Source organism: Protopterus annectens, chromosome 1.part1 (assembly GCF_019279795.1).
Source record: "Protopterus annectens isolate FY-2018-M chromosome 1.part1, PAN1.0, whole genome shotgun sequence".
NCBI classification, from domain to species: domain Eukaryota; kingdom Metazoa; phylum Chordata; order Ceratodontiformes; family Protopteridae; genus Protopterus; species Protopterus annectens.
Window position 1 is genome coordinate 950390329 of NC_056726.1, and position 23165 is coordinate 950413493.

The 23165-nt window shown below is 38.7% G+C and overlaps 1 protein-coding gene across 1 annotated transcript in view; it reads right to left on the reverse strand.

Moving 5' to 3' along the window:
- The window catches only part of LOC122808177 (oxidized low-density lipoprotein receptor 1-like), a 261451-nt gene that overhangs the window by 156583 nt on the left and 81703 nt on the right, over positions 1 to 23165 (reverse strand). Inside the window, exon 4 of the mRNA XM_044079147.1 lies at positions 1742 to 1887. Within this exon, the coding sequence (XP_043935082.1) occupies positions 1742 to 1887 (146 nt within the window). The remainder of the gene's footprint in view (positions 1 to 1741; positions 1888 to 23165) is intronic.

The following is a 23165-nucleotide window of genomic DNA, read 5'->3' on the forward strand; positions in this document are numbered from 1 at the left end:
CAAAGACTGGATAGCATTTGTGATATAAAAAGCAAGAAGTTACTTATGTTGTACTTATTACAAAAATGTTTTGTGATCACTGCATTCATTATTAATGACCGTCATTATCATTGTTACAGAGGATTATGATCACATCTCTGATCATAACCAAGTTGTTTTGTGACTGAGACAAGAATGTCAAAAAATATTCTAAACAGTGGAGCAAAGCTCCATTGTGATTATGTCTATCATTTTACATGCAATTCTAGTCAGGATGGTGGGCAGAAGATAAACCATACCCAAACACTGTGGTATTTCTTTTGCCATAGACTAGAGGTGTCCACATATTAAAAAGTAGTTTAACATGTTTAACAGGGACTTAATGTTTCCTTATTTCCACAAAGAAAACTAGTAGGTATGACATCTAGGCTAATGGAAGTTGAGTTTTTAATTTTACTTTCAGCAGCAGCTATCACATACAGTTTTACTGGTGGCAGCAGTAATCACATAAATAGTTATATAGGCAATGTTTCTTGTTTTCTCTTAACACTCTGACAAATTTCCTTGGCTATTGTGAAGTTTACACATTTTTTTCTCATGCACATTTACTATGTGCTTGTAGCTGTACAATCAGACCTTGCTTACTAGTAAAATTTTATGGTTGTGATTTTCCCTTTCCATTTTTCTAATGCAACCTTTGAGACCAATTAGAGCTCATAGTTAGATCTGGTAGCTTTACATATGGCCCAGGACTGACAAGTGACCTAGGCACAGACAGAGCCTTTGAGGAGAGACTGGTGGTAAGTGGATATTGCCAGATTACCCATCCTGGGATATGGAGAGTGTCTGGTGTACTGCATTACTAACAACTATTGAAGAAAGAGATGTGTGATATACAGTGCCTTGGCCAGGAACATACATTCAGCTGTATAAAGCCGCATTTGCACATTAGCCTTCATGTGTGTATGTACAGACATCCATGGCTGGTACTTACTTGTGCCAGTGCACATTCACAACTCGCTCTTGGCAATATGACAAGTAAGGGCTGATGTTAACTATGTAGCCAGAGGAAAATCACATACAAAAATAAAGTTTTTATAAGAAAAGTAAGTAGCTTCTGTATTTTATTTAATCTACACTTTTTTTATAACTAAAGCTATTTTTGAAAGCTTGTCATCTGTTTTTCAGTTGTATATCTTATTAATGTTGTTATTCCAGCAGAAGAGTTTGAAGAGGTAAAGATTCAGATATATTATGAATAAAAAGTATGAGGTCTTTATCTTTAATCATTAATGAACTTGCTACAAAATGTTACACTCATGTGGTACACTTACTTTCTATAGTTTACAGTCAAAGTAAAAACTTTGTGGAGGATAGCCAAGCTCACAGTGCCTCACCCTATTAGTCATCATCTGGATACCACTGCACCTTCTTACTCATAAGATAAGACAGAGTGACTCTTCTCCACTGAAGATGCTGACGTATTCTGTGTATATCTGAACATATTCATGCTTCCTGTTTATTATTTCCCGGTGACTTACATCATGTATTTGGATACTGTATATTTTGACTCACTTGTGTACTGTGTTTTAATATACCAGCCAATGTACAGCCTACTGCTGTTTTGTGTTTAGAAATGGGACATGGTTTGTTGCTATTCTCCATACATATTAGACACAGTTAAGAAATACAATTAGCATCGCAATACACTGTATCATTGGGTAGAACATATCTACTGAGGAATATCTCTTTATTATCTTACCATAGTTTCTTTGTCTTTTATCATAGCAAGACTAGAACCACTGGAGACACAAAAACGTTGGCTGGATTCCCAGTTCATTTTTTCTTCAGAAATGTAGTAACATTTATTATTGTGTGGATACCAGTTTTCAGGACAATATGCCACATCTGCCAAAACACAGAGAAACTACATCTATAAATCCTGCAAATGTAATTATTCTTAAAATAATTGCATTCATACAATCCCAACATTATTGCATAGTATTACTATTATTTATTGTTGACTGACTATATTGGTTGACCACCAGTGTGGTTTGTTTTTAAATTTCCCATTATATTTAGATCTGGTACTGCCAATTCCATGCATTTATCTAAGTGGGCATAGAATTCCATTGTGAAACCACCTGTTATGTCAACATCTGTTGTGATGCTGCTATAAATGATAACTATAGTTATTTTAGACATGAAACTAGTGAAAGTTAGAAATAGTGGAACAAATAAAATAAACAAGAAAGTCCATCAGGGTGAGTGGAAGTGAGACATACTGGTTATCAAAGGTGATGATAAGACCTGACAGCCAAGACAGAGGACTCCTAAAGTCCTGTAATGTTTTGTATTTCCTAGCACTACCAACTCTAAATGCTGTTTTTCAGTTTAGAACATAGGCACTGCTAGCAAAAAAGTGTCACTTTAGAAATTGTATTAAAAAAAGTCATTGTTTCATATAAATTTGGCATTAATAACTTCTCCAAATGAACAGAAGTCTACAGAATGAATGTGGTTATTCATGCTTTGGCATCAGAGGGGTACTTGGCAATAACTCCTAGTTTACAGTCCTCTGCAAACATGGTTATTCATGCTTTGGCATCAGAGGGGTACTTGGCAATAACTCCTAGTTTACAGTAATCTACAAACGTGGTTATTCATGCTTTGGCATCAGAGGGGTACTTGGCAATAACTCCTAGTTTACAATCATCTACAAATGTGGTTATTCATGCTTTGGCATCAGAGGGGAACTTGACAATAACTCCTAGTTTACAGTCATCTACAAATATGGTTATTCATGCTTTGGCATCAGAGGGATACTAGACAATAACTCCTAGTTTACAATCATCTACAAACGTGGTTATTCATGCTTTGGCATCAGAGGGGTACTTGACAATAACTCCTAGTTTACAATCATCTACAAACGTGGTTATTCATGCTTTGGCATCACAGGGGTACTTGACAATAACTCCTAGATTACAGTTATCTACAAATGTGGTTATTCATGCTTTTGCATCAGAGGGGTACTTGACAATAACTCCTAGTTTACAGTAATCTACAAACATGATTATTCATGCTTTGGCATCAGAGGGGTACTTGACAATGACTATTACTTTACAAACATCTACAAACTTGGTTAGTCAGCGATCTAGGTTCAGAGTCTAAAGATCAGAAAAATCAAAAAAAGGTCTCAGCACTGAGCCCTGTGGGACACCATTAATCACCTTAATATTTTGATGAGGCAGCTGCTACCTGAACCATGTGGTTTCTGTCTTTTAGCCTGTTTGCTATCCATCTTAGTATATATGGGTCTGTTTGTACTGCATTAAGCTTACTAACTCTGCCAGCATGGATGGCATCAAACTCCTTGGCCCGGTCAGAGTATGCTCTGTGGACATCATGACTATTGTCAACATCCTGTATTACCTTTTCAAATAAGTTAAGCAGAATAATTAGACAGGAGCTACACTTGACAAAGCCAAACCATAGTGGGTCTAGCCCAATGAGATTATTAATATCATAGTTTATCAGGTCAGTTAAAATATGTTCCAAGTCAGGGCAAATAAGACTTTTCAGGCTAATGGGCCTATAATTCGCTTGTCTGGTACTTAACAAAGGATTTTCGACTGGAAACAGACTGCCTGCCTTGCTTGGATTACTTTCAAATACTTAGTAATGCTGTATAATTATATATTTTCTTTTATTATTTTTTGTTTTGTTTTATTTTGACTTAAAACGAGTTTACGTTCGCTACTTCTACTACCATTGTCTGATCTGATTAATATACAGTGATTAACTAGAAATATATAGACTGAAAATGTTCCACACAGAGAAGTTTCTTACACTGTTTTGTTTTTGGACCCACTACACTTTAGTGCGTTGTTTTGAGACTTCGGGGATACCACAGAGATTACTTGTTTTTTATAGCTGGGATTGCCAGTTCTATACATTTATCTAAGTGGAAATAGAATTCCTTTGTGAGGCTATCTGCTTTAAAAACATCTGATGTGATGCAGCTATAACTGAATTTTGAAACTCATCATAGAATTTGAGATGGTTAGTATGGTCGAGGTCCTTGAATTCTGAGATATTCGTTTCAGTAGAGATTTGGAAGGTAGAAGTAGCAAGTTTATGATTTGATATGATCTGATCTGGCCAGGGAAAAGGATATATCGGGGAATAGTACATGAAGAAACCATATTCATAAGGACCAAGTCAAGAATGTTATGTCCTCTCGTGGGTTTATTAACAATCTGGTTCAGGGAGTTTCTCTTTATTAAGTCTAAGAACTTTTGGGTATATCCTGCACTGGTGGTATAGGCATATTCATACCAAGCCTGAAATTACTGTATCTTTGGGGATAAAATAAATCTCCAAAACAGTGCAGCTGCTGTCTTCCTAGCACTAACCCAGAACTGCAGATTTGTGATCGACATTTACTGTGTCAGTCACTAGTGTAGCAGTCTTATAGGTTCATAGGTAGGTACTAGGCTATCAGCCCAAGGGTCTACGTAAGCCTAGCCAGCAAGGTTCCATGGCTTACGCCACCCAAGAAAGTTATTTTCCTGTGCCACTGTTGAGAAGAGACACAGAAGTGATCTTTGGGGTGTATTTCCTATTTCCCATCCACTCATCAAGATTTTTCTTGAGTGCAAATGAAGAACTTTGCTTGACATAGATGGGTAGCTTGTTCCAGAGTATAGGAAGTCTCTGGGACAGGAATCTATCCCTCCAGCATGTCCTGTTTATTGTGGTGACAAGGTTTAGGTCCCTAGAGCATGTAGCTCAGAGGGATTGGGATTTCTTTAGTTGTAGCATGTCCAACAGCTCTGGGTTTGACATAGCTTTATGTGTTAGGCAGAGATCACCTTGGAGTAGGCGATATGCTACAGAGTAAAGCTGGAGTTTTTTGAGGTGGTCAGTGTAGGGCATTTGTTTGAGGCCAGTAATCCTCTATGTGAGGTACTTTTGTGGCCTTTCCAGCTGCTGCAGATGTTTTGTGAGGTACATTCCAAAAGGGGTGTTGTACTCTATAATGGGTCTAATGAATGACGAGTAGAGGGTGATGTGACTATCAAAGGAGAGACTGCTGTCCACCTGGGTCCCAAGGCCTCTTATCATGCATTTGGTGTTAAGTAGATTGCTGCCTATGTGGTAGTTCATGGGTACAGAGTTTTTACCAAAGGGGATGACACTGCACTTTTTGGCATTGAGCTTGAGGCCATGGCTCTGACACCAGGCATCTGTCTCAGTGAGGCCCTTCTGTAGGATGTCCACATCATTTGTGGACTTGACTATGGCTCCTAGTTTGCAGTCATCTGCGAGCTTTGTTAGCCAGAGGCCTTCTGTGTTAGCCTGTACTTCAGAGAAGTAGATACCAAACAGGAGAGGTCCCAGGATGGAACTCTGCGGTACTCCCCTTGTCACTGCTTTGAGGTCAGATTTGGAGTCTGCAACTTTTACAGTGTGGGTTCTGTCAGTGAGCCAGTTGGCAACTCATCTTGTGACACAGGGATTTATACCTAGTTTAGTGAGTTTAGCTATAATTCCAGAAAGGGGGATGGTGTTGAAAGCCTTGGCGAGGTCAAGATAGGTTGTGTGAACCACCTTACCCTCATCCACGGCTTTGGTGACTGCCTCAAAGAAGTCAATCAGGTTCAGGAGATATGATCTGCCTTTCACAAACCCAAACTGGGTGGGATCCAGAGTTTGGAGGTTACCAATATCTTTGTTTATGAGTTTCATGATACGTTCCATGGCCTTGCAGACCAGGCTCGTCAAGCTAATAGGTCAATAGTTCCTGGGATCAGTGGTGGCTTTCCCTTTTTGGAGTGGGATAACTGTTGTTGTGTGCCATTCAGTGGACACAAAGCCCGATGCGAGGCTATTATTGAACATGGTGCTTAAGTGGGGAGCCAGTTCGTTCTGAAGTTCGTGTAAAACGCAGCCTGGGATGTTGTCCGGTCTCATGGATGCTGTGTTTTTGGCTTTAGAGAGTGCAGCATTTACCTACATAGTTGTGATTACAGGGACTCTGCATTCTTCCTGTATAGATATGGGCCCATTAGGGGGTGGGGGTGGGGGGTAAAGTTAGCACTGAACCTATCTGCCAGGATGTTGACAATATCAGTTGGTTCTGTAATTTTCGTGCCTTTGTGCTGTAACTCAGAGCAGATCTGGGTGTTGCCATCTAAATTTTTGACATAGCTATAGAATGTTTTGTGGTTGTCCTTGGATTTAGTGGCGATTTTGTTTTCGTAGCTAGCTTTGGAGGATCTTATAAGGGATCTCAGCTTCTTACTGAGGCTGACCAGAGAGCTCCTCCACTCATGGGATTTTACTCTCTTTTGCATCAGTTTCTTCCTTCTGTTGTACAGTTTGTTTATGGCAGGGGACCACCAGATTGGCTTCCTTTTTTTGGAGGACAGTATCTTGGTTCTGTTTGGGATAGCACGATCCATGCACTCGTGTAAGTGCTTATAGAGTGCATTTGTGTAGGATTCAGCAGTTGTAACTGTATTGTCCATCTGCATGGGTGTCATGAAGTTCACCACTTCTGTCTTAAGAAGAATGAAGTTAGCTTTGGAGAAATTTTTTTCTGTGGTTTCCTTAATGGGGGTGGGGGGTGGGGGTGGGATGTGGATATCAAGGGTGATAAGTTTATGGTCGGATCAGACCAACGAGGAGTTGACTTCAGGTGTGGAACACCGGTCACTCATGTTGGTAATGACTAGGTCTAGGATATTGTTGCCCCTGGTGGGGGTGTGGATAAGTTGATCTAGGGCATTGGAGTTTATAAATTCCAGAAAGTGTTGAGCTAAGGAGTTGTTACACGAGTAGTTTTCCCAGTTAATGGTGGGATAGTTGAAGTCACCCATTATTAGAGTGTTTGGTTGAACCCTAATATTTTCCAGTACATCAAGAAAAGAGGAGTGGGAATCCTGGGGCATTGTGGGGGATATGTAGTAAGCTACAATTTGGATTGCAGTTTTGCCCAGAGTTAGTTGCACTTGAATAACCTCAGATGCATTATGCTGAGCAACTAGCCTGGAGGTGTGGATATCCTTAATGAATATGGATACACCTCCGCCTTTGGTGTTTCGATCCAGGTTACATGGCCGAAAAGTGTGGTATGAGTAATAGCCTGGTAGTGCAGGGGTGCTCTGTGGAGCCTTGAACCAGGTCTCAGTCACTGCACAGATATCGATGTTCTCCATTTTAAGGAGTGCCTCGAGTGAGTGCATTTTGAGATTTAGACTTCTAGCATTGAGTAGCATTACCCTCAGTTTTTGCTTGCCTGTTCCTTTTATGGTGGTGATCGGAGCGCTCTTCCATGTCTCTTTTCATGTAGTCCGGGGAGGTATGTCTCAGGTCATTCACACCAACATGTACAATGACAGTCATATTTGTACTTGTTATGGAGTGACCTGAGTATGTGGGTTATGTGGCGGATCCTGGCACCCGACAGGCAGCTGACAGTAACCTTCTCCTTGTTTAGCCTGGTGAGTGGGACATCGGTGTGCCTGACTATAGAGTCACCTATGACTAGTGTGTTGGGTACGTTGTTTTGCCTTATTGGCTGTGGTTGAGTGGCATGCTGAGTCTGTGGACTATGTCATTTGTGTTGTGTTGTGGGATGGAGGTTGCTTGCATTTCTGTTTTGGAGGTCTCTGTTGCTTAGACAGATTATTATTGAGAGCCTCCGCAAATGTTTTGTGTTACTATGTGTGGATTTTGATGTTGTAGATTTAGTGAGACTATGTGATGAGTGTGGTGTGGTGCAAATGTTTACCTTCTCCTCATGACTGTCAAGTTCAGTCTTGGTTGGAGAGAGCTTTACCTCCAGCTTGGCTAGATAAGTGCATCTCTCACAGGTTGTAGTGTTGGGTGGTAGGAGGAGAGGGTTGTCTGTGTACATGAGGCAATTTCTACATTGCCTCAAGATGTCCAGATTCATCAGATAGACAGGAGAGATCACTGGGAGCTGACCCTAGGACATGCCTGAATAAAAAACTATTTTCCTCTAGATAAGTGAGGAAAGTGAGTACAAGAGCTGTTTTTCTCTAAGCAAGTGAGAAAAGTAAGTACAAAAACTGTTTTCCTCTAGGTAATGAGGAAGACTGAGTGCTATAGTAATTAGTAGCTTATTTAGTGCTTACAAGTTCTGAACAAGTGCTGAGCATGAATAAGCAAATTTAAGTGCTAAAACTAAGAATCTGTATCTACACTAGACAAGTTACAGGACAGAAACAAGTGCAAATGCAGGCTTTCAAATCAGAAAGTTGAGAGAGATGGAAGATTGCCCAAACGGCCAATAACTACAATTTCTGGGCCAGAACCACTCCTTATGTGGTAGACAGGTTACCTAGTGCTTACCACTCCCACTGATAAGCTAGGAGGCTTCCCTCCAACACAGAAAGGCTTATGGGGCTCAGAAACTTACATACAGTCCTGGATACAGCAAATCTGTATCTGGAACACTAGTTACAGGAAAGGTAGGAACCAGGCTTACAGTTTTTTTTTACAGAAATGTAGCAAAAACAGTAGTAAAAACAATTCACATGCAGTGCAAGCTAAGCTAGCACACTTGAGTATGCAGCAATATTAGACCAAACACAGTTTAAAAAATGCAATTAAATTAAAAAGGACTAAAAGCAAGTGCAGAAAGAGTTTATTAGGTAGAATGTGGTAAAGAGATGGGACTGGGGGAGTGTCCCAGATCAAATCTACAGTGGGGCGGGCAACTGCAAAAGCCACCAAATTTAAACTACAAACCAAAAATAGGGAGGGTGAGTGGGACAAAACAGTTTCAACAGAGATCTAAGCAATAACTAATAGTACAAACTTTAAAACCAAAAAATATACTCAACTCTGTATATTTGCCGATCAGTCTCTCAGAACAGTGAGACAAGTTTCAACTGAGATCTAAGCAACAATTAACAAACTCTATAACCAAAAAAATATACTCAGCTGTGTAGATTTGCAGTCTCTCAGAACACAGGTTCCAGCAATTTGAATGCAGCTGTTACTATACCAACTGAAGACACGGCAGAAAATGGGGGTGGGGTGGGGAAAACAGTTTCAACAGAGATCTAAGCAACAACTAACAGTACAAACTTAAAAACCAAAAAAAAAAAAATACTCAGCTGTGTATATTTGCCGATCAGTCTCTCAGAACATTGAGACAACAGTTTCAACAGAGATCTAAGCAACAATTAACAAACTCTATAACCAAAAAATATATACTCAGCTCTGTATATTTGCAGATAATCTGTAAGGCAGTCTCTCAGAACACAGGTTCCAGCAATTAATCTTGTGTCTAAACCAGACAGATAATATTCTACAATTATTGAGTTATGATTGCACAGGTGTGTGGGTTTGGGGGGTATTTGACATGTTTCACCTAAAAAATAAAAATAAACGTTCATAAATACATAACTTTATTAACTTTGTGAATGCATGTCAGCACAGTTTGTATTTCGTTTTGCTTCAGTGTTTCTGGCTTGCAATAGTCTCTTTAATCTTCCCCTTTCTGTTTTATTTAGATTGTATATTTCCTACACAATAAAGTACGGAAGGTTGATAATGGAATGTCCACCATCAAATGGATACATTTAAAGTTCTGCATATTAACATGCTTGTATCCCTTGATACTGCTAGAAAAGTCATATCATGCATCCTCTGGCTTTATTATCTCAACTGTCTAGTCAAGTGTCAGTGAGATTCGTGAAGTATCTTGTATTTGCGTGGTGCACATTAATGCTACGTGGCATGAATATGTCAACAATAATGCAGCAGTGAAATGGATAATTAAATCAGAACCATGCTCCAGTGGTATAATGTTGGTTTCTATTACACATCCCAGTTAGCTACACTCTCTGGCACATGTAAAGAGAATAGTAAATGTACTGAGCAAAGATGAGTGCTCTGTTATCCCTTTCACCTCTCTCCTACTGTCATGTCTCCATCACAAAATTTGATATTAATATACCCCTCGCATTTCCACAATTTACTGTTATGCCCCTAGTACAACATGTACTGAACTCACAGCCTTGTCCCTCTCCCATCTTTAATGTCATGTATATGGCATTGCAGTCATAAAACTCAGTCAAAACTCTCTCCTACCATGCAGATCAATCCCACTCACTCACCTAGGATACAAAATGCTGTGCTGCTGAGCAGCTCAAGTCCAAGACAAGATGCATTGATCGAGCCATGAATATTTATAAATTTACATATGAATATAGGAGGACTGGCACACTACAGAAAAGCAGGTAAGCCCTTCCTATCCATGCAGTATTACTCTGTTTTCAAATTGGATAAGATATGGTAGGTAAATGGCTCCCATGCCACACTTTCCGTATTCTACCAATTCCTGCCTCCTCATATCTCCACCCTGTCCAGAATACCAAACCCTCTCCTCCGCCATTATCTGTACTTATAAAGTTTGCAGAAGCCAAATTTCACTACTGCATACCAGGATTTGCTGACCTGCATCTTTCCTTGTGTTCATGATTTATACAGATCATCAGCAAGCAGATTGTATGCATACTTCTCTACTGATAAGAACCATGTGATTAACAAATAATGGTAATAGTGTGTGCTTTCCCATTCATCAGCCACTTCAAACAGCTATTTTTGTGTTGGTGTGTGCAATATGTTGGTTAGTATACAAATAAATAAAACTTCTCCTAACACAGATAATCACTATTGAAATTGATAGTTGCCTGAAGTAGTTACAGTTAACACATTACACTTGCAATGCGAAGTTCAAATAGATCTTCCAACATAGTTAAGCACTACCGAAGTTGAGAATGTTATTAAGTAGTGGTAGCACAATAAAGTTACAATGCATTTATCATTAATATTAATGAGGAAGTGTGTCTTCTACTGTGAATGTGAAATACAAAAAGTTGCTGACATTTTCTCTATAGCAGACAACGTATGTGCAGTCCTTTCTTTATTCATTACTATAATACTAAAAACATAGCTCTCGAATGTACCTCATTATAAGGAATATTCCTCATTTTTGTTCTTTAAGGTCCATGTTCCTCAAAGTACTATACTGAAAGGGTCTGTCACACATTCAGTGTTAGGAATATTTTTAGCTGATATCCATGGTAAATAGTACTGAATCATTAATTAATTGGTGGTGCTGTGGTAGCGTTGTCGCCTCACAGTTAGACGTTGTCCATTCGATTCTCAGTTAGAGCATCTTCCGTGTAGCGACATGCGTGAATGGGCGTTCCTTCGTTGAAGGTTGTGCATTAGGCCCAGCAAGCCAGTATGTAAAAATCTACTGGCAATTATTAGCGGATCGGAGTTCCGCTGTGGTGACCCCTAACTGGGAAAAGCCGAAAGACACAAACAAACAAACATTTTATAAGTATAAAGTAGCACGTTTTAATCACCCTGTAAGCTTCCTAGTTGAAGCTGTTAGCAAACTGTTAGTAGGTGTTCCACATTTTGCCCATCTGTTCCTCATTTTAGAGACGGAAGGTTGAGAACTATGACTAAAAGCTACGTTTGAAAGTCATTTAAGATACTGTGTGTTATTTTCCTGTCATAATAAAGTAAAAAAACAAAACGTAACAAATTCACTTTGATAAATGTTTCCCATTAATTAAGTGCAATATGATGTATACTGCACAAAGCCTTGCTACTATCTCTAATTTAAAAAAAAAAAAAACAGGAAAGGGAAAATAAAAATTATAGCATTGCTTTATGGTAGTGCAGGATGTTTAATGCTACATCTGCATGGTGATTTATTCGATTGACATCAGGTATCTCAGAACATCAAGTTAAACAAAATACTGCCATGTATCTTTATTCAACAGTACAGTGTCAATGGTGTTTTCCACAGTTATTTAAAAATGCTGCATCTTTCACAATGTGACTTTCACTTGGTAAACTATGTTTCTCTCTCTTTGTTGTGTAATGATCTCTGTTGCACAATGTAGTGGTGACACTTTAACTCTGCACAAAAATCTGTTACATATAGTGCGACACTGCTCATCATCTCTGTCTTGTCTTTTTTAAAAATTCATCCATATATTATAGTGTTTGTTACTACAGACTAGTGCTATGATGCTAAAAGTGTATATCTCATCTTTTTTATTCAAGAGTACAATGCCAAAGTCTGGTTGCCAATTATTTAAAAATGCTGTATCTTTGTTTCTATGGTACAATGCATAGCAAAGCAAAATGTCACAGGTAAACTCAGAAAACTATGCATTCTTCTCTGTTAAATAAATATATTGCACAAATCATTGTTGTATTAACTGTATATTATGCAAAAGGTTATCGGGTGGCCACGGTGGTGCAGTGGTTAGCATTGTCGCCTCACAGCAAGAGGTTCTCCGGTTCGATCCTCGGCTGGGGTGCCTTCTGTGCGGAGTCTGCATGTCCTCCCTGTGGTCGCGTGGGTTTCCTCCGGGTGCTCCAGTTTCCTCCCAAAGACATGCTGCAGGTGGATTGGATACTCTAAATTGGCCCTAGGTGTGAGTGTGTGTGTGCCTTCTGGGCGCTGGGCTGGCAACTCGACACTGTAAAACTCCACTGCCAATCATGAGCGGACAGGTGATCCGCTGTGGTGACCCCTAACCGGGAAAAGCTGAAAGAAGAAAAAGAATTATGCAAAAGGTTATCATACTACATTGCTCAGAATCTGCCCTGTATTTTTGTGAATTTGTAAACTGCAGCAATATGCGTGATGTGCTTTTTATATTCAGTAGCATGATGACAAACAGGGATTTCTTCAGTCATTTTACGATGTTGCATCTTGCTTCCGTCATGATGGAATGCAAAACAAAATGTCACAGCTACAGAGGGAAAAGTACTACCATGCCAAATGTTGCTTTGCAGAGTAATTTTAAACACAGCATATTACTTACTTGTCACAAACAGTGCAAACCAGTATGTCATAGCTCCACATAGGAAACCCAGTTGGACATCTCACGATAGACTTTATTACCACAGAATAATGCTGTGCTGTTAGCTGTGTGTCTCTGTGCCTTATCTCTATTCAATAGTACAACAACAAATGCTTAATAAACTGTGAATATGAGAAATAAAGCTACCTGTCTTTGCCACTCACAGCAGTCTCTTTATCTTGTGAGCTTAGTGTTAGGTTTAATTCATTTTGAAATGATCCTTTGCAGATTGTGGGGTAGAATGTTTTTGCTGCTAATGTGACAGTTATGAAATTAGCATGTGTGTGTGTATAAACATACCTGTATCTTGCACTTTGCAGAGTCAGTTTAGGTTGCCATATGATATACACTGTTCACCATCTCTGTCTTGTCTTTTTTTTAAATTCAGCAGTGCATTGTACTGTTTGCTACCACTGACTAGTGCTGCATTGCAAAAGGTTGAAAACAAGGTACTGGACACAGTAGCATGTACGCAACAAGAAACAGCCCCAGGACATGCAAAACCTATCTTTTAAAAACAAAAACATTATTTTATGCAGGAGGGTAAACTCCCCTCATCCCCACACTCCCCACTGATATATGTGTGTGTGTGTGTGTGTATATATATATATATATATATATATATATATATATATACTCCCCACTAATATATGTGTGTGTGTGTGTATATATATATATATATATATATATATATATATATATATATATATATATGGGAACCGTACTGATCCCTGTAGGAACTTTTCACCGAAACACAAACGGCCGGGCATACTTCCACGAAAGTGCTTTTCACCGAAAAAGCACTTTCGCGGAAGTATGCCTGCAGCTAGAGGGAGTCATGGGGGAATTACTGTTGCAGAGATAGTACTACGGTGCGGATAAGGGAATATTCCCTTTTCCCCACTGTAGTGCAATCTTGGAGTGAGAATATTAAAGTGGGGGGGGGGTGTGCAGGGGGGCTTGCCCCCCAACATAAACATTAGTTTACTGTTTTTTTTTTTTAACACACTTTAACGAAAATGCTTTTTCGGTGAAAAGCACTTTTGCTAAAGTGTGTTTGTTGATAGTGGGTTCGGACTGTTGAACTTTCATTCAACAGTCCTAGATCCATATATATATATATATATATATATATATATATATATATATATATATATTTATACTACCTCTGCGATTGCACAAACATATACATCCATATAAGGGCAAGTTTCCTAACCCATGCATTTGTGCAATCACACACACCTATCTATCAGCTGCAGCTGCCTAGCAGACTATATCCGGTCAGTAAGGCAGATATCAACCTAACACACAATTGGCCTTTACAGTAGCAACCATATATATAAATTTATGACATTTATCAACATCTCACAAAATCGAACCTCATAACATTGAACAGGTAAATGTTTGAAATGTAAATCATGGACTACATACATCCAAACTATAATTTTCTGTAGGGGCAAGACCCGCCTACACCTCCCTGTGAATTTTATACACCATCTCCAATATCACACTACAGTGAGAAAAAAGCAAATTTCCCAAACCCTTCTGCTCCGCAGTCTCACTCAAAAGACAGCACAACTGATTTTTGAACAGATATGCCAGCTTTTTCACCAGGCAATAAACAAACATTGATGAAACACATGTATTCCATATATATATATATATATATATATATATATATATATATATAATTATGATGGCAGGTGTTTTGGTCAACAGTGTGTTTGACATCAGTTCAGTTTTGGTTGACTAAACAAATAGTTAACAGATGTGTGAGACTGCACAATTCTTGGGGATTGGGAATATCCCTTTCATTGATTTTGCTCACTCTCAAAGTTAGTATATAACCTGAACCTAGTTCTCACCTTTCTCTAACCTTTCTTATTACAATTCCTTACCTCCTACATAGTACCATAGAACTAAACCATCCTAATGTCTACATTACCTACCCCAGCACATATAAAGCTACTACTCTTGGTCACACTCCTACCTTCTCTAAATACAGCCTACCTGCTAACCTCCTATGAGCATCCGATATGTCCACAATTTTACTACCCCTCTAAGCAAACTGCCACACCAACACTAGCTATCTCCAAAAAACACATAAACATAACATTTAGACCCAGCTACCTACTAGCAAATTATCATAGACTGGCCCACATTAGGTATAACTATCTAAAAGCTAGGAAATCTCTAAACCAATACTGTAAGCTCCCAAATCCTATATGTAGAATACAGGTCCACTCCTTAATAGATGGAGACATTCATCCTAACCCTGGCCCAAGTAATACTTTTACCACTGAACTCCATAGCCCTAATTCCTCTAGCACACATACCCCCACCAGACCTCCCAACTCACTCTTTATAGCGCATCTCAATATACATTGCCCACCTCCATGCTCTCTTGGATGTACATTCATTTGACATCCTATGTCTAACAGAAACATGGTTAAAACCTGCATCTCAAGACAATGAAGTCATCCCACCTGGTTACAATATCTTGAGACTAGACTGCCCAGCCAAGAAGGGAGGGAGGGTAGCTATCCTATACAAAGCAGGATTACAAGTTACTTCTTCAGACTATAAACCAACTCTAGACAATAATGCTGAAATCTTTATTTCTAAAAGTCAGCTCAACACTTGTAAATCCATATATATCATCTGTATCTACCTGCCTCCTTGTAATAACACCATAATCCTTGAAGATATCCTTAGCTGGCTTTCTGTAAACTTCCCACAAGAAACTATAGTCCTCGGTGACTTTAATATTCACTGGAAGTGCTGTAGCACTGAACACCCTACTTCCCGTATTAACCTATATGGCTTTTCTCAAACCATTACCTCCCCAACCAGGATTAACAAACCCAATAATAAAGAAACTACCTTAGATTGGATTCTTATAAATAATCATCACCAAACATATAAAGTAGGGACCCTCCCTGATGATTTAAGTGACCACTCACTGACCCATATAATCAGGCATAAGGTCAATATTCCCTACCCAACCACATATACGATAATACGGACCAAAAAAATTTTTAACCCTGATCTTTTCCAAAGTGAACTTAAGGCATGTGATTGGTCACCCATAAAATACCTCCCACTTGAGGAAGCCGTAAAATACTTTAATTCAAAATTCTTAGACATCCTAGACCACCATGCGCAATCATGTTCTATCAGAAATAGGATTAAACCTGCCACCTGGCTTTCAAAAGAAACCAGGCAAAAATCATACTTAGAAACAAATACTGGTCTAAATAGCAAACTACTAAAAACCCAATAGATCAAGAAAAATGTAGACAGCTGAGAAATAATACAAAAAAAGCTATACTCAGATAAAAGAAACTTTTACTTCCAACTCCAGCAAACTTACCAAAATAAACCACAAACGTTTTGGGCAAGCATTAACAGACTTCTGCACCCAGGTCACTCCATTACACCAACCCCACAAGGCACTAACCATGAGAATTCCAAGCAAACTGCCAATGCCTTCAATACCTTTTTTACAGAGGCCATCCAATCTCTTGCCATTCAGCTATCACCTGATAGCTCAACTCTGCCAACCTCCATTACTAGCTCACTCCCTTCATTTCAATTGCAATCGGTTCCAACATCCCTCATTTGCACCCTTATCCACAAACTGAAAACAACCACCCCCTCAGCTGACCAACTACCTGCAGAATATTTGCAAAAATTAGCTAAAGCCATAGCATATCCCATTTCCATCCTGATTAGAGCCATAAATAAAGGAACCATCACAACTATCTGGAAAATCTCTCACATTATCCCCCTACATAAAGGTGGTAACTCTAATGAATTTTCAAACTACCGTCCCATAGCCTTACTTTCTCGTTTGGCAAAAATAATGGAAAAATGCATCCATAGTCAACTACTACAACACCTAATCAAAAATAAATTACTTGCTAATTCTCAACATGGTTTTAGGCCATTCCACAGTACCACCACTGCCCTCTTATCCTTTTCTGACTGCATTAACAAAAACCATAACAACAACATTCTTTCCTCTGCACTTTTTATTGATCTTTCTAAAGTTTTCGATATGGTAAATCACCAGCTACTTATAAATATACTCAAATCCCTTTCACTAGATGCACTGGCTATACAATGGTTCCAGTCCTACTTAGATAATAGACAGCAGGCTGTGCTATGGGATAATAATCTATCTACCCACCTCCCCATTACTCTTGGTGTCCCTCAAGGCTCCATATTAGGCCCTTTCCTATTCTCAGTTTTTATTAATGACCTACACTCAGCAATTCCTCAAGCTACATGTATACAATATGCAGACGATTCCACATTAATATGCTCAGCCACTTCTCCAACTGAACTACAGTCCCTAACCCAAAAGGTGTTTAATACAGTTGAAAAATGGTTTCTACAGTGCTACCTCCTCTTGAACCCCCAAAAACCCAAAACTCTTGCTCTTCACTCCTACCCGGAAGTCCTCCCCAGTAGATTTCACAGTCATATCTAATAATGGCACTCTCATATCTCCTGATCCAACTACCAAACTCCTAGGAATAACAATAGACAACAACCTTAACTTTGACACTCATATTAACAATACAATAAAAACAGTCAATAGAAAACTGAGCTCCCTCTATAGGATCAAACCCTTCCTTACTCCATTAGCCAGAACTACTATTGCCCACACTTATCTAATCTCTACACTCCTCTATGCCTAGCCTGTATATACTACTGTGTCAAAAAACAACCTCCACAAACTGGCAAACTCATACAATAATATTGCCAGATTTGCCACTGGCACTCCATTTAGAACCCACCACTGTCATAATCTAAAGCAGCTAGGATAGCTAGAGCTACAAAATCAGCTTCAGTTTCACCAACTTACCATTGCCCACAAGACCCTTTTCCAACCTACTAATACTCAAATACTTTCTAGCCTCATTACCCCCTGCAAAATTATAAAAACTTACACTCATCAAATAAACTACTTGTTTGCATAAGTAAATCCAACAACATGGCTGCAGACTCTCTGTTATCTAACACTGTTGGGAAAAACTGAAACCTACTTCCCAGTGGACTTGCATCACTGTCCTCAATCACTTTTCAAATATAAACTGAAATTATACCTTAGCACACATTGGTTACGCCCCTGTACTAACCCTGTATAACTTCCTCTTTTTATTACTGGGCACTGCTTACCTATTACTTTTTTGTACTAAGTCCAGGTTCCTTGATAACCAAGCAGAGCATGATCTTGTAAATTAAGCTATGTCTATAGGAACATCATTGTAATAAATATTTTTTAATATGTTATGTGTTAGGTTTGTTAAATAGTTATGTAATAAATTATTATCATCTGTTAAAATTTTGTACTGTACCAGCATTTTTTTATAATTGTGTTCAATGGAACTTATCTCCCCGGGCCTCTACTGAAAATGGACATATATCCAGTTAGACTAGCCCGGTCAACAAATGTAAAATAAAAAAATAAATAAATAAAATAAAAAACATATAATTAGAAGAGGGTGTGGAACAAAAGTGTTTTTTGTTTTTAGGTTTTGCATGCACTTATCACAGTATTGCATTGACATTCAGGTTTCCAACATATTGTGGTTTCTGTTTTGGATGTCAGTGATCAAGAATGTCAACATAAGCTTAGATAATCATATATTGATATATATAAATAGATTAAATTAGATATAAAACGTGTTATATAGATATATACATATATATATATATATATATATATATATATATATATATGTGTGTGTGTGTGTGTGTGTGTGTGTATGCTTTTATCACACTTTGTTCATAAAACAAAACAAGCATCTTTAAGACAACCTTATAGAGCCTTGACAAAATGCCTAATAAACAATAGTAAATGTTTCATGAGACAAGTCAGCAGACTGCATATTTTGTTATAAAGTGTAGTTCAACAACTATAAAGATATTATAGTTAATCAAAACTGAAGGTATTAGTGCTTCTTCCCTCTTTTAAACATATGAAACTTCATCGCCAGGAGCAAAATAAGGGATCGATTGGGCTACCCACCCCTGTTGGCTTTGGACTAAGATGCATGATGAAGGTCAGGGGAGTGTATCGCTGCCCATGGTACTGCATAGAGGTAGTTAGCATAAAGGGGCTACAGTTTGATTAGTCTCTTGTCCCAGAGCCAGACTAAGCCCATGAGTTGAGCAACATCACAAGGGAAACCTGTCATCTGTCGGTCATTGATACTGCAAACAAATGAATTAACCATTTACATGCTAAGTGTCTTTTTACTAATACAGTAAGGATACAAGGATACGTGCTTCAGGCTGGCAACAACAATAGCTACTGTCTATTTTCAAATGGTTCCATTTTGGAGGGAAATATGTTCAGTATCTTTAGCTAAAAAAATACAAGCCTAACATCCAAGCAAGCTAAAATTATTTGCATTTTCCATCTCAATTATTATTTGAAATGAATACTAAGATCGATAATACATGCAAATGGGAAAATGTTAAAAAGGGTTTATTCATATTGAAGACATAAACATGACTTGCGCATGTATAATCATACCTCTTAACCTGCAGGCACTGAAAATTGGAACAAAGGCCCTTGAAAAATAGGTACATCCATTTGCAATTATGGACATCTAATTAGCATAGAATCTGATTGTCAAATAGCACACAAGTCTTCCTACTTCCAGTACAAATGTGGAATAGTAGAGTATGTCCCTAGCAACCCACTTATCTATGAGAAGTACATATATACTTTTGATCAGTAGGACAAATGGCATTTATCAACTGTGTTTTCATAAATATTAATGGATTAAATATCTGATGCAAGAGGGGTAGCTTAAAAAAGATATCTGAAGTTGTTTAATTCTCAAGTTATTCTTTTACAGGAAACACACTTATTAACAGAAGACATAGACAGGTTAAATACTAAAAACTACACTATATTATCCAGTTCGCAATATAATCAAAAAAATGGGGTTGCTATATTATGGAGAAATTCACTGCTTATGCCTACAATTATAGAAATATATCAAGATGATAAAGGTATGCTTTGTATTGTTAACTATAAAGTATAATAAGAGGATGTCAACTCTTATTAACTTGTATTGGATTCCTGGATAGGAATTAAAACAGTTGACCAACATCTAGAACAACTGCGGTGGTGGTGCTGCGGTACCATTGTCGCCTCACAGTAAGACGCTGTCTGGTTCGATTCTCAGCTAAAGCGTCTTCTCCATGGAGACATGCGTGAATGGGCGTACCTTCGTTGAAGGTTGTGCATCAGGGCTGGCAACTCGGCACGTAAAAATCTACTGCCAATCATTAGCGGACCGGAGATCCGCTGTGGCAACCCCTAACCAGGAAAAGCCGAAAGACACAACAACCAACATCTAGAACAAGTAATTCAAAACTCGAAGGGCAATATCATTCTAGCAGGAGACTTTAATTGCATATTGTCACCAAGTGATAAAATGGGCATCTGCAAAGTCATTGTTAAAATATACTGAATTGTTTCATCTTAAAGACATAAATGAATTTTCAGAACTGAATTCATTATTTGTATCCATTATTCCCATAGACACGGAACGCAATCCAGAACTGACAGAGTTTGTCTCTAATGACCTGACTGATACACTAAGCAAAGTCAAAACAGTAACTTGTCCGCTTTCAGATCACAATGCAATTACCTTTGAGCTGTTTTTAAAAATCTAATAATATTGTTAAAATCAGAAGATTACCAGCATATATAATTTGGTAGGCTGTGGTGGTGCAGCGGTTAGCACTGTTGCCTCACAGCAAGAGGTTCTCCCGTTCGATTCTTGGCAGGAGCGCCTTCTGTGTGGAGTCTGCATGTCCTCCCCATAGTCGAGTGATGCTAAAGACATGCAGGTAGGTGCGAGTGTGAATGGGCGTGCCTTCTTTGAAGGTTGGGTGCCGGGCTGGCAACTCGGCACCGTAAATATCCACTGCCAGTCATGAGCTGACCGGAGTTCTGCTGTGGTGACCCCTAACCGGGAAAAGCCAAAAGACAGGCAAGACCAGCATATATAACTTGTTTAAAAGAATTTAAGGTATTTTATTAAAGAAACCCTTTCCTTTAAAGAAATTAATAATATAGAAGACACTTCAGAAGTTTATTATTGGAATGCACTAAAAACATAATTTTTGTAGACTCACTAATTGGTTGTCAAATAAAAAACAATGGGACAAAGAATTACATGAAATACAAGAAAAACTTAAGCTAAAATTAGAAAATCAGACAAAAATAATAATGCGGAAAAGATTAATATGCTAAACAATGAATACTTGTAAATCTTAAACCATAAAACTAAAATCAGCTTCACTGGGGAACAGACTAAATGTCCCATGGTCAGTCTTTCCAGCCACAAAAAGAAAAGTTAAGGAAATAGGCTTTGCTACCACAGTAGGCTAGCAGTTTGCCTCAGCTGCAGGTGGGTGACTCTGCAATACCATATGCTATACCTCAGACCACTCATCTTTTACCCCAGATCCCTCTGCTGTAGCACCTACAACCACTATGGACATGGTGTCAGCTACATACTTTGCGACTGTTGGAGTCCCCTCAGTAGGCAAGGGAGAGCCACTCTTGTTCATCCTGAAAGAGGGAACAGGGAAGGTTTTCCTGTTGCATTCGAATGCTGTTCCCATCTCTGGAGAAGCGGCTGCTGCCATTAGTAACAGGGTTGCCCCTATTTTTCTTGTCAAAAAGAAACAGAAAACCAAGCATGTATCTACCCATCCTCAAATTTCTTTGGATAGGAGTAGTTTACTTGGACTGGCTCAGGGTTTAATTCAGGCTACTGTTCCTTCTTGTAAAGTAGTTTCTGGTAAAAGAAAGACTGAGTCATGTTTTTCTGAAGAGATTCAGGATTCTGAATCTGTACAGGAAGATGAAGGATGGATTCAAGGTTTAGTCCACAGATTTCTAAATCAGACTCAGATGAGAGCTCAGTTTCTGATTCTCCCTGTGAGGGTTTCTCTTTTTCTGAGACTATGCTATAATGTCCCATTGTTTTCAGTGGGGGCACACTAAGGTTTCTCAGTCCCACAGAAAATACTATGAGTTGTAACAGAAGGATTTTTCTAAACCTACACCCTTTCCTCATGTCTTGTCTGCTTTAGAGGATGTGTGTCTTACTGCCTGCAGTTTTCCTGATAGCCAGCCAGATGTTTCTAAAAATGCAGGTAGGATGTATAAAGTTCCTCAGTATTTTTCAATTTTATGCACTATTCCCAAACCTGGCCCAGCAGCTATAGCCTTAATTGATTCCACTGCTGCTAAGCACTTAGTTAATTCCAGTCCTAATCTTTGTAATAAGGATGAGAAAATTGATAGGCATAGGAAAAAAATATATTTTTCCTGCAACATTGATTTTCAGAATTTTGAACTGTCAATCATATGTTAGTTTGTTCTGACAGTATGTGGAAAGTTTGAGCACTGTTCTCTCTACAGTTTTTTCTTGTGAAGAAAAATCTGCTTTAAATATCCTTTCTTCTATTGCACAGGCCATTACTGATTGTTTGCTGTGTGTGTGTGTGTGTGTGTGTGTGTGTGCGTGTGTGTGTGACTTTGTTGATTTTTCTGCTGCTATAGCCACTGGTGTTGTTTTGAGGAGGATTGCACGGCTGCATTCTTAGAACCTCCTAGATGATGTAAAAATGAGATGTTAAATTCTCATTGAATAGATAATCTAGTTGGATAGAGATTTAGTGTTTGGCCCATCTGCTGCAGAGGTGATGAAAAAGTGTGATGAAAGGGGCAGGGGCAAGCTGATCTAGGGAATCTTTAAGATTTTCAGCCCTTCTTTTCCAAAGTGTCCAAGGGATTTTCTTTCTCCTCATCCAGTTTTGGCAAAAAAGCAAACAAACAGCCTCAATGGAATTCAGGCAAACAAACGTTTAAGAAGAAATGGCAAGGGGATTCCAAAAAGAAGTCTCAAACCTCCCAAAACCAAACCCAGTCCAACAAGTCTGAAGGACTATTCAAGAGATTTTGTGTCCTCTCCCACCCTGGCCCCTTTTCTCTTCCACAATGTCTGAATCTCCATTTTTCTCTTTGGCAACAGATTGCTTCAGTCAGACAATGGGCTCTGAAAATCATTCATCAAGGTCACAGACAACAATGGGAAGAAATTCCTCCTTTTCAAGGGGTCATTCCTCATCCTGCAGATCAGACTCTTTTGTTTCTACCTGTTCTTTATCATATGCTGCCCCAAGACATGATAGAACCAGTTC